At 42.1% G+C, this 12,990-nt stretch overlaps 1 protein-coding gene across 3 annotated transcripts in view; it reads left to right on the top strand.

The window, feature by feature from the left end:
- NTRK2 (neurotrophic receptor tyrosine kinase 2) overlaps nucleotides 1-9,136 on the top strand; it is a 371,375-nt gene extending 362,239 nt beyond the window's left edge. For all 3 annotated transcript variants that reach the window (XM_077148538.1, XM_077148537.1, XM_077148540.1), the window contains 2 exons: nucleotides 6,428-6,586; nucleotides 7,380-9,136. In XM_077148538.1, coding sequence (XP_077004653.1) covers nucleotides 6,428-6,586; nucleotides 7,380-7,565 — 345 coding nt within the window. In that variant the 3' untranslated portion in view covers nucleotides 7,566-9,136. The remainder of the gene's footprint in view (nucleotides 1-6,427; nucleotides 6,587-7,379) is intronic.
- The last annotated feature ends 3,854 nt before the right edge of the window (nucleotides 9,137-12,990 follow it).

The following is a 12,990-nucleotide window of genomic DNA, read 5'->3' as shown; positions in this document are numbered from 1 at the left end:
AGACTAAATGAGTGCAGATTTGTTGAAAGTAGAGTTGAAAGAAAAGGGAGTAGGAAATGGACCATGACTGGAGAATACTGAGAAGAATGGAAGCAAGTAGGAGAAGAGAAGAGAAGGTAAGGGATATTGGACGGGAGATGGTAGGCACGTGCTATGAGAAGTTGGGATGGGAGAACTGAGAACTGAGCGTGTCAGCTCTTGCTTCTCCCGGTCCACCTGGAAAATGTCTTGAGGATTTCTCGTTAGCTTATACCAGGGATAAGGATGCTTTGTATATCTGCAGAAAAGATCCAGGCTCCCAGCATAAATAGTGAAGGAATAGAGAGCCATCTTAACTATTGTTGGTCACCAGTTCATATTTGCACTTGTTCAGCAAGTTTCTTAATTTTTCTAAATCCTGGTTTCCCAATGTTAGAGAAAAAATGGTATTGTTTGCTAAGCTGTGAGGAAGTGTTCACAGTTTACAATCTAGTGACCAAAGAGCTTGCAATTTGAATTTCTTGGGTAAGAAATGAATATTAGTGGTTGAACTAGTTAGATGTCTCTGCTTTGATTTTAAAATAATGTCTTTGATTTCTGGTGCTAGACAGTTTCAGCAAGGGTGGTTTAGCATTTTCTCTGGGATTTGTTGTCCTGAAACACTTTTCAAGTAGGTAGATTTAAAGGAATTGGGCTCCAAGTGTTTTAACTGAAATACAGTTTTTTGTTTGTTTCTGGAACCAGATCCTCCTATACATATCACTGTCAAATGATTAGGTGTCATGGAATAAACATTAAGAGCTAAAAGAACAATTCTTTCCTCGTTAAGTTTTTAAAGCAGACTCCATTATTTTCTGCCACTTGATTTATTTTAGATGGTATGGAATTTTTGGGGGGCTATTGGCCTAAGGCATTGTCCTGATTAGTTTTGCCAATTTAGCTAAGTTACAGTGAGTAGCAGTCTTTGTGATCTACTTATCTTTCGTTTCATGGTTTAACTTCCTCCTTTAGTCTCTCTCCTTTTTCTCCAGCCTCAGAGGATAAAGAATATTAGTCACTGTCTTTAGAACAATACTCCACATACTATGAATGATGAAGTCTACCTAGATGAATGCCAGGCCATCACGTGGACACACCCCCAGCCAATGTACAATTGGCAACCTGAAGAATGGGATTTCCTATACCATTTAAGGAGCTCTTTTATGCTGGGTGAACCCCGATATTTCTGGTCGCATTTTAGGAAGTTATAAATTTCATCCAAAGGTTCTTATTTGCAGCATCAATTAATCAAAACTGTTTCCATCCACCTCTCCTAAGGCTTGGATCTATCAAGGTTTTAGAAACATTATCAGAGGATGGATTGGAAGGTAGTAAATTCTGATCTCTGACTGAGCACAATTAAGAATTCCTCACCAGGTATTGATGCCACAAGAAGTCTGCTTCTAAGACATGGGACCCGCATACCTTGTCAGACATAACTCAATAGCATCCATCCTTCTTGAGGCATGTGATCAATTAGCAAAAGAAGGAGGGGCCGGTCCTGTTACCAGAGCTGTACTGAGAGCACTGGGGTTTCCTGGTGCTTAAAACAGTCCCTGTGCAGATGGTGGAACTTGAGCTTGCCTTTAGGAGACTTGTGAGAAGTCATTAGAAAGGGTAAGTTTGGCCTGGGTGAAGAGCCACAACTAGGCTAGCTGGCTGAACTCAGGGCTTGTGTTGGAGACAGGAGAGGACAGAAATGGAGAGTGAGCCACTAGAATGAATACACGATTGTTGGGGGTGGAGGTAAGGGAGTGGGGGAGATGGGACTTTGTGTGGCCTTAGGCAAACTACTTAAACTCTCTGGACTTTTGGGTCATTATTTGTACTATGTGGGTAAGCCAGTGTCTACCCCAGAGGGTAACTGCTAGGTTCAAATGAGAGAACTTCATAAAATTCTTTGTCAGCATGGGTTACTGTGTGTATGGTGTATGACTGTGATGGCAGCAGTGATGGTGGATGATTGTAGAACCACAGAATTTTGTGCTATTGAAGGAGCTTATTGCTGGTGTAACCCTTTGTATTTTAGTAAAAGGAGATAAATAAGAACTAAGGTAACTCACCCAAGCTAGTTAATAGTCCAGGAAGAACGAGAACCGAAGTCTCTTGATTTGAGGAAAACAAATATACAAGTCCAAGTTAACTCCCCAGCTAACTGCATTTCCTCATCAATTCAGTGTGTTTGGAAGAAAGCATGTAGTTTGATGTGATGGTTGCAGAGCTTCTTTCAGCACCATGGCATACTGGGCAGTCAAAAGCAGAAATCCTGACTCTCAATATGTTCCTGAACCCTTTGGATTATATTCCATTCCCAAATATATTTAAGCAAGGGCGTGAGGGCAAGGTGCCAAGTAGAACAATGAAAAACAAATGTCTCATTGTGTTTGGTGCAGCACAGTGCAGACTTTGTGAGGTCCAAAAACCATCAAATGACTGTGATTGGAATGTGACAATAATTTCTAACAACGGTGACTTTTCTTTTTTTGTCTACTTTTGTGACATGCTCCAAAATCCTGAGAAAGGGCTGCAAAAGAAATACTCAGAAATGTTCTAAATGGGTTTAGAAAACTTGTGAACCCTGCCTGAACTTTTATTAGACTCTCCCACCACTCACCCATTTGACATCAGAACAAGGAAAGTATTATTTATAACAGCATGTGTGAAATCCCAGAAGGGATTTTTGAGAGAAGTAAAGTAAAAAATCTGTCCCATAGAGATTGCAGGCATAAAATAAATGATCAGATGGGAAAACACGTAAATCAAAATTTGAATCGTGCCCCCCTTCCCTCTGCCTCCTTTAAAGGAAATAAGAGCTTTTTGCTTTGGCCTAACTTGACTCTTAGTAATACAGAAGAGAAGATGCCATGATCAAAGAAACTACCAGAGGAGTTGACGTTGCCATGGGAGGGTCATATGTGTTGACGCTTCTCATTAATATATCCAGAATGGCTATTTCCCATTGCAGAAATAGGGTAGTAAATGTTAAGAGAAGGAAGCTTCTTGAGCTTGTATACCTTGAAAGTGTTTCATGCATTCAAATTTATAGAGCACTTTCACAACTATTATCTGCCTGACAATTCAACCCTGGGTAATATGTACTGTTACCCACATTTTACAGTTGGAAAAATTAGGGCACAGAGAGGTTTGGCTATTGGTGGAGTTTGGAAACAGCCGACTGTGCATTGGAACCCAGAGTTTCTAGGGTCATCACCTGGATGGCATCCACTGCCCTGTAGCTGTGAATGTGCAAATCAATGTGGAAAGCTTCATTAAACCACCTTAACCCATCGCAAAGTAGTTTTCTGCTGTCCGGTTCTAAGAGATCTTTCTCTCTCTCTTTCTCTCTCTCTCTCCATAAACACACACACACACTCAAAATAAGTTCAAGTACACTAAGTTCAGCAAAGATAATTCAGTTCTTTCCAGCCCCAGTCTCCTTAGACATTTTAATAAGTCTGTGTATTATGAATCTCCAAGAAGTGGGAAGGGTTTAAAAGTCATAGTATATTTGACATCTTTGACTTAGTAACATTTTCGTGGAATGATCTCTTAATATTTTGAGAGACTGGTGTCCAAAAGAACATCACCTTGGGTCATACTATCTTAGACCAACTGTATATTGATCATAAATCTGGATTCTAACTTTAGTATTTCCATAAAGGAAATAATTGTTTCTTTTCTGCTGGATACCTGGGACTGGGCAGAGACCTTTCACTCCATGAAACACTGCACTGAAGCCCTCTCTGCCTTGTAGTTGCCTACCCTTTCAAGCCTTTTATCTTTCAGAAATTCTGTAAAATTCAGGGTGTCTAACTTATAAATAGCTCTGGAATAAAGGCTCTTTGCAAGAAGTAATCCATTCTATCCCAAAGAAGAACGCCCCCCCCACCACCACCACCTTGAACCCTGCACTCTAACAGAAAGATCAGCAGATCAATCCTTTTGTCATGGAAGGTACTTCCCTTTCACAAAAATTCGAATAACACAGCTCTGACAGCACAATGAGAAAACAGAAAATCACAGCGTTGGTTGTGGAGGCTGCACTTGCATAGATCACTTTGCCCATTGGGCAGCTATTTTATCTAATAAAAAAGAACTATGGTAACAAGAGGCACATCTGAGTTAGTTGTACTCTGGCAATATTCTGCAATGAATAATGATTATATGAGCTCTTTTTTTTCCTTCTTTTTTGTAGAAGAAGGGCTAAAATGGGCAAGGTCAGAGATACACTTCTTAGGGACAAGGATTAATTTTCCTTTGCTTTTGCCTCTTCTGTTTTCCCACAGCAGGTAAGCAGCCCAATGTATACAGTAGGTACCCAGTAAAAGTTGGCTATGTGGATCGAATACTGGCTTTGTTGGAACACCTAGACTCAGTTCTATCTGTACCACTTACTGGAATCATGACCTTAACTCTGGGAGCAATTTCGTCATCTGCAGACTAGCATAGATCCCACCATGTGTATTCGGAGTCCTCCTTGTTGTGTTCATGAGATTAGATGGGGTCACGCATAAATGTTTTGTAAACTATAAAGAGCTTTTGAAACGTGAGTTCAGAGAACAGCAGGGAGCTGGGAGCATTTTATTCCAGAAATTAACAATCTCTGAAAATGTGTGTGTCAAATTGCCTATCCTTCTCCTGGCACATGGACAGAGGGGCGGTGTTGACCGGTGGAGAGTGTGTTCCCAGCTCCATGGAGAAGCAGTGCTCTTCCATGCACAGCTCCACCACCCAGTCTTCTTGGTGCAGGCACGTGGGCTGCCAATAGCTGGTTAAATCATGCCGTCCTGGCATCCAGAGCTCTTTGAGACCCCCTTGTGGATGAGCAGATTCACCCACTCCCAGGCTTGTGAACTGAGCCAGAGACAGCCAGCTGGAGAGGCACATCATGGCTACATTGTCATTTACGACCAGTGTCTTTCCTGGCTGGTCAGTCCCTGGGCCACTGAGGTTACATCTGGAATATCAGTCCTGGTCCTTAGTAAACTTACTGCCTCCTGGTATGTCCGGGTAAGTACATGAGAGAAATGAGGGCTCAGGGAACATGGACCTCCCTGTCCCTGCTAAGTAGGAGATGAGTGAGGAAATCTAAAGCTGTTTGAAGCCATCTAGCCTCTGCTTAGCTTTTACCAGCTTTTGGTTTATTGAAAGCAGAATAGTAAAGACATGGGAGCCCCTCAGCCCTGAGCCAGCAAGTTATGTCCCTGTTAAGAGCCTCCTTTGATATCTCCAAGCATATCAGGCATTTCTGACACTCAGCTCTTCAGGTCTTGCACTGGGCAAGCATGCATCAGGTTCTGTTAGTCCATTTCCTTCTTGCAATGATTCAGAGGTGGATATTGAGAATTGCAATTGGACAGAAACTCTGGGTGGCATTGGTCTAGGGCTGTGATTACATCTGAGGTCTAATTCCTGCCTCAGTGTTAAGCCCACTTGCTGCTTAGCCTTCAATGTTGAGGTTCCACCAGCCCGGGCAGCAGTTCCCATCAGCCTTTGCGCAGGGCTACTGTGCAGAAGTCTCTTCAGGGTTCACAATGGGCTGCATGCCTGAAAATTAAATTCTTGAGTCTTCTCCATGTGGTGGAAATCATATGCAAGTCTCCCTTGTAAAGCATTCTTCTTTTAGTCTGCACAAATGTTATTCTCATCTGATGCCCCAACTTCCGTGGTTTTTGTTTTGTTTCTTTGTTTTCATTTATTTTGGTGCTTTTACTAAATGAACTTTAAAAAAAACTTTCATTTATTTATTTAGTTACTTATTTACATAATAAGTAGTTGCATATGTGGTGGTGTCCTGTAGTAGAGGAAAGTCCTGAGCTTGGCATCCAAAGACCTGGGCTTTCTGTGTCCATAAGCAGCTTGAACCTCAGTGGTCTCATCTGTTAAGTGGGGATGCTAATTCCTGCCCAGCCCACTGCTGGATGATGGGAAAGGTGTTCTGCTCAGCAGTGCACACATGACACCTTACAGTGGAAGGAAGCTCTGGCCCTCCTAAGGAAGTAGGGACATTTGGGAAGGCCATTTTGGGTGCATACCCCATGCCCCATTTAACATCCTGGTCAAAGTCACCCTGTTAATTAGAAGACTGCATCCTCCTCATACAGCAAAGTTTGGATGCATATGCATTTCATACAAGAGTAACATCCACCCAATCGTCATCTCTATTCCTATTTAGTTTTGAGAAAAAAAATTGCAAATAATGCCGGGGGGAAAAATATACATTTTGACCATTCTTTGTCCTCTGTCTCTGGAACATGGGAGTATACAGAAATCATATCTCACTTATAGGTTCATAAACCATTAAAAGCACTGCACTCAAAGGAAGGAAGGGAAAACTGTTTCCCATACCCACTGGTGGGAACTTGGTTCCGGGGCTGACTGGCCTCCCCATTCATCCCTTCCCTGCCAGGTTGGTGGCCACACGATGTTGCCCATTCGCTGGATGCCTCCCGAGAGCATCATGTACAGGAAGTTCACCACGGAGAGTGACGTCTGGAGCCTGGGGGTCGTGTTGTGGGAGATCTTCACCTACGGCAAACAGCCCTGGTACCAGCTATCAAACAACGAGGTATGCAGGGGGCCAGGGGCTGAGACACCCGGGGTGCTGAGGGCCAGAGAACACCCGTCAATCCACCGAGGTGTTTCACTCAGGCTGGAAGTTAGGACACGACCATATGTGGCTTTATGGGAGGTGACATTCCCCAAAGGACCTGCTCTGTACTTATATTCCAGGGCCAAAGCCTAGTCATTCACTGAAGGTAAGAGTGATGACAAAGAAAAGTGTGGTGTTGACTGACACGTCTATGGTTGTCTGGTGATGGGACCAGGGAGTTACTTGATGCCATGTATCTCATAAAGTAACCACAGATGGCTCATCTCAGCACCTTTATTTGAGGTACAACTTCTGGTTCGGGCATATCACAGAGTTTTCAGACCCAAGTATGTCTTTTTCATCCAATTCCATTATCCAGAATGACCACTCATTTCTAGTGTCAGGGCTCCCTTGCCAGTCGGCACATTAACCCAAAAATGTTTCGGGTTTAGTCACAAGCCAGTAAAACTGAAAGCTTGAAAACTGAAATGCACCGGAATCCCAGGTTGAGGTTTGGGAGACTTCCACATAGATGAATTGTTTCTACACTGGTTTCGTGACATCAGAGTGGCTGAGTAATGGATATAAACCAAATTACCCCTGATAAAAAACAACCTATAGTGATTTCTCTCTTCCTTCTGGGAAAAAAAATAAAAACCTTATGTGGGTGTGTTTAAAACAGCCCTCTCGCCACTCCTCTTCATACTGACGTTTCTTCTGTCAGCACCGTTTTCTCTCTTCTCTGATCCTCTCTCCCGTCTCTGTCCAGGTGATTGAGTGCATCACTCAGGGCCGAGTCCTGCAGCGACCTCGGACGTGCCCCCAGGAGGTGTATGAGCTGATGCTGGGGTGCTGGCAGCGAGAGCCCCACATGAGAAAGAGCATCAAGGGGATCCACACACTCCTCCAGAACTTGGCCAAGGCCTCTCCCGTCTACCTGGATATTCTAGGCTAGGGCCTCCCTCCCGGACCGAACCTTCCCAACGCACCTCCTCAGATGGGCCAAGAGGACGAACGTCTTTTAACTGCCGCTGGTTGCCATCAAAATGCTGTTCTTCGCGCTGACGGTATCAACCACAAAGACACCGAGACGCTTTCGGAGGGAAGCAACGTGTGACTTCTCCAACCGTAGACCCAGTCTTGACTTCTTTTTGGCATTATCTCTTTCTCTCTTTCCATCTCCCTTGGTTTGGTCCCCAGCTTTCATTTCCTTTTATTTTTCCTTCCCTGCTTCTCAGTCCTCACCCTTTCGTTTTAATCAATCTGGCTTCTGCATTACTATGAACTCTGCATAGACAAAGGCCTTAACAAACCTAATTTGTTATATCAGCAGACACTCCGTTTGCCCACCACAACTAACAATGCCTTGTCGTATTCCTGCCTTTGATGTGGATGAAAAAAAGGGAAAACAAATATTTGACTTAAACTTTGTCACTTCTGCTATACAGACACCGGGAGTTTCTATGGATTTACTTCTATTTGTTTATTATTATTGCAGTTCTTATTGGTTTGGGATGGCTTAAGCCTGTGTATGGAAAAGAGGAATACTTGTGTTCAATCTGGGAAGCCTTTATCCCTGGGAGATTAAAAACAGAGAGAAAGGAGATTCATTATAAACCACAGTACAGGAGGAATGAAGACAACCTTTGGGATCAGCTGGCGTCAGTTCCTCCTTACGAAAAACCCAGCGACTGTTGGCTGGAAGGAATGTACTCAGCACCTTCCCCTGAGGACCCTTCTGAGGAGTAAAAAGACTGGTAAACTCTGTGCCATGGGATTCTTCTTTTCCCATCACCAGAAATGCCATAGTTTAGTAACAAGGAAAGAGGATGCCATTGAGGCACAAGATGGCGGATCATAAGCGCAGACACAGTCCCGTCTTTGCAGGTCTTGGTGGAGGAACTGGTTTGTTTTTTCAACTGTTATCCACCCAGCCTTTGGCAAGTTCAGCTGAAGATAAGTGGATTCTTGTCCAGAGATAATTTCAGGGTCAGGTGTGAAAGCCAAGGACTTGGAAAAGTTAGGACAAGCTATAAATATGGAGGCAAGTTTCTCTTCTATTAAACTTTTCGGATAGCACCTTCCTCCCAGCCCTACCCTGCCCCCCCCACACACCTGTCCTTTTACCTGTGCAAGCAAAACTGTGCATGGTCTTTGTCAATTAATACCTTGTGTGCAGAAATACCACTCCAGATGTCGTGCCCCAGGTTGGTAGAGCAGATCCACAAAGGGTATAACATATATAATTAGGGGAAGCTAATGAAGCTCATTAGCTGACTTTAAGTGACTCTGCATTGTATGATGGTGATGGGTTTTAACACATATGGGCCCTGAAACCTGGATGTCCTCATTCACGTGGAACCCATGGACTGTGGGAGGGTAGAATCAGTCCCTGAGGGAAAGAACCTCCCCTAAGTCATCACATGCAATGATGTCTAGTGTACACAGGCCAAGTCCTAGGTCTGGGCTCTGGTTGGGAGAGTGGTTTCGTTCCAAGTGTACTCCATTGTCCGTATGCTTTTTTTTTTCTTCACTCCATTTAAAAATATAAAAATTAAAAACGAAGCACAGCATGCCAATGGTGTGGCTGTGCCCAGATGGCGCATTGGAGGTGTGTTTCTGGCATAGACATTGGTTTGCCAAAAAGAAGGTGTAAATTTGAATAGAAATTTACAGTTATCTGGATGGTCAGTTATACCAAGGAAGAAAATTCTTTACGTTCCTCAGAGAAAATTTGCTACCCTCTGTGAGGGGAACTTTGCTAACTTGACATCTTTATAATATGAGCCAGATTGCAAAGGAGTGATCTTAATTCATCTTAACTCATTTTATTTTGTATATGTTTATGAAGATGCAATAGCTCTGTTTAGGTTTTGCTTGAGCCCGTTAATTACTGGAGCACCTTGATTTGCATTATAGGCTTTGACAGAGAGTTCTCAAAAATTCAAAAGAGTAAATTGACAGAAAGCAAAAGGAAATCCAGTAGTACCTGCAGTCAGGTGAGGGAGTTGGAGAAAAAGGCCCTACAGTCCCTTTAGACTCTGTACTGGCCTCTGAGAAATGGGAGTTGAGCTGTTTGGTTCTCTTTGTTGGTGAAAATAAAACCCCTCCAGAATTCACACAATAATATAACAGAAGCCATATCTCCATGATATATATGTGTATGTATATATCACGCTAAGGAAACATGGTCCTGTTAAAACACTGTGGAACTCCATGAAGCCGTAAGGAAGGGGCAGATTTGTACAAAACTTTTCTAGACTCTCCAGCGAAGACCTTAAAACTTCCATGAGTTTGCCATTGTGAGTGACTAGCCAGCTGCTCTGGGGAAAGAAGCTGCAAGTTATTATTTTATTTCAGTAGAGGGCAAAAGCGGTAGTACTCTAAGAAGTCAAATTCAAGGATGGCTGCACAGTTTTAGAGGATTTGTTGAAGGCAAATGAGAAGACAGGAGCATTCCATTCCATTCCAGTTTGTGTTTTGCTCTGAAGGCAAAAAGCAAAAAAAACCAAAAACTCTTTATCTTCTGACAAGTCCCTCAAGGTCTTGAAATGAAAAGTTCTATGCAAGTGCAAAGTTTTATAGTTATTTATATTGCTGATTATTATTATCATTATCTCCTCTGTTGTCTCAAGAGTGTGTGCTGATTTCAGAGATGTCTTGCATTGAAAGAATACCAGATTGCTCCTAAAGGAGCTGAATGAACCACAGAATATCTTAAAATATTCGTCACCGTCATTCCACCGTCCCCTCTTCTCATTTTTCGAAAATTCGTGTCCTCATTCTAAAACCGAATGCTCAAAGAATGTAGCCTGCCATCAAATAAGTTAAAAACAGCAACACTAGCAGTGACCCACCTAATTCTCTCACCCAAATGCAATCTGACTCACAGGAATAAGAACAATCATTTCCCTTTATAAACTGTGTACTCATTTTCCAAGCATTTTTCACCCATACTAGCATTTGATCCTGATAAATAGGAACAACTCCCATTGGACAGGTGAGGAAACTGAGACTCGCAGAAGTGAGGTGGTGTTCTAGTCTCCAGGTTAGCTATTGGCACCATGGGGTCTTCATCCAGGTATCCCAACACTAAAATTCACGATTCAATCCACTAGACCATCCTTGCCATGAGACGTCTGATGCAGAGGACACAGGAACATCCACACAAAGCAGTTCAGGAAAGAAAGCACACTTACCTACAGTCACAGAGCAGGATATGAAGTGAGAAGAACACAACGCGATGCATGAGATGGCACGTGGCTGAGATACTGTGACATACAATCATGCGCATAGCTTCAGCTAAATCCTTGTTCCCTGAACCAGTGTCACAATCAGGTTTATTTAGAAAACATTTGAAACTATGCTATAAAGGATTATATCAGAATTCATATAAATCATGTGTTCACATGCCACCTGTGGTATTTTCATGTATATATATGTGTGTGTGTGTGTGTTATAAATATTTAATTTATACATCTACGAATGCACATACATAGTGTGTTTATGTATAAATTTATAGGCACACGGTAATAGAGATAATTATAAGTAGGGTGCAGTAGGAATAATTTGCTTAAAATTTGCTAAATAACCAAAACTTTTTAATGTCATTTTGCTGTGAGTGCTTCCATTCTCCATGTTGGTAGGACTACATTGCACTTTTTCAACTCTGTGCCGTACTGCATGGGTGGAAGACTTATTTACGATGATGTGCTTCCCAAAACAACTGAATAAAAGCCATCCCACCACATCACGTCCTTTCTCTGGCTCCTTGGAAAGGGAGATGCCTGACCGAAACAGATCTCCTTATGTAAAAGTCCAGGAAAGGAAAACTGATTTTTTTTCTCTTTATCCACATTTGTATTATGCTCACATTATTCCATCGTGACCCCTTTACACTTTGTTCAGAATTCAAGCATTCCAGAAAAGTATTAGGATGTTGGGAGCCCAGCATCTTGGAGACCAATGGTGAGATGTCCAAGACCCCATAGTGAGATGAGCAACTCTTAGGAATCCCTACATCCATGTCTGAATACAAAATCAACAGCATAGAGCCCTACCCTTTGCAAAGAGTCACGACAACAGCATCCCCTGGCCAGGAATGGCTTTTTTTTTTTCTTTCTCTCTCCAGTTTGGGCAGTCTAGAATACCAGTAACATGAAGTTGCTTCTAATTAAATAAATTACCGAATACACACTCGCAACGTTGCTTCTAATTAAATAAATGACCGAATACTCACTCACAACCTCAGTTCTCTTGAGGCCTTCCCCCTTTTTCTGCTCTCTATTTTGAGGACTTTTCAGTTCAATTTTGAGCTTTGGTTTGGCCATATAGCACTGTTAGGAGAAATCGCAGGAGAGGGATGGTGAGCGACCCACTTCCCCAAATGGCTAAATTAGCAGTTAGAGCAGTTTCTTTACAGTCCCATCATTGGAATGCAGAGACTCTGAGGTTGTGTTCACCTGTATGCGAGTTTCAAATGCTATTCTAAAAAAGTAGATGCAGGTAGGAGGGCTTTATAGTTAAATATGATAGCACTGAAAAGTGTGTTTTCTTGTTGTCAGAGCTGAGATGAATCACCGCTGCTCAAGTCAAAGGTTCTTGAATATCCTTAGTTTTTACATTTGTTTCCCTTTCTTCTCCCTTTACCTTTATTTATATATTTGTGTGTTTATTTATTTATATATACTTGCTCCATTCATCACAACCACAAAGTAAAGCAAAAAAAAAAAAAGATGTGTATGTGTTGCAGGCAAAAACACTGTGAATTTCACAACTCAATCAAGCAACTATTTTGCCATCTAAACATACGTCTCAGGAGACGAAATGGGAGAAAATGGGGGTGTCATTTTCCAGTCTATGCATTTTAGGCCAGGTCTGTGTTTATTTTATTTCTTTGGTCTGCACATTAATAAAAATGATCCTGAGTGAAGGTTGGTTGAATGTTTATCATACGGGAGCAAGCATCAGAAAAGCCGCTAGTAGCCAAGTGCTTGAACAGGAAAAAATATTGGAGAAATTCAAAAGAAATGTAAAGACCTACATCTTGCAGCTTGTATATCTTTCTATTGCTTAAAAAATGTATAAAACAGCTGGAAATGTTTAAATACAAGGTCTTTGAATTAAATGTGGAATTTAAATATGTAATCCCTTCAGAAATGACCAAATTATGGTGAAATATTGCTCCCTGCATTCCCTGACCATTACCTGTTTACAAATCTGCCTAGAGACATGGACAGTCTCTACATTCGCTTCTGCATATGGAGAGATGTTTGTATATATCCGGGCCGTCTACACACATATTTCAGTATCTCTCTGCAGATATCTTCCCCCTTAAACTGTGACCTGGTATTTGGAACTTTCTATCTTTCCATTTGCTT

The sequence above is a fragment of the Tamandua tetradactyla genome, chromosome 2, assembly GCF_023851605.1.
Source record: "Tamandua tetradactyla isolate mTamTet1 chromosome 2, mTamTet1.pri, whole genome shotgun sequence".
Taxonomy (NCBI): Eukaryota; Metazoa; Chordata; class Mammalia; order Pilosa; family Myrmecophagidae; genus Tamandua; species Tamandua tetradactyla.
Note: the sequence above shows the minus strand (reverse complement) of the source record. Positions and strands in the feature narration are given on the sequence as shown.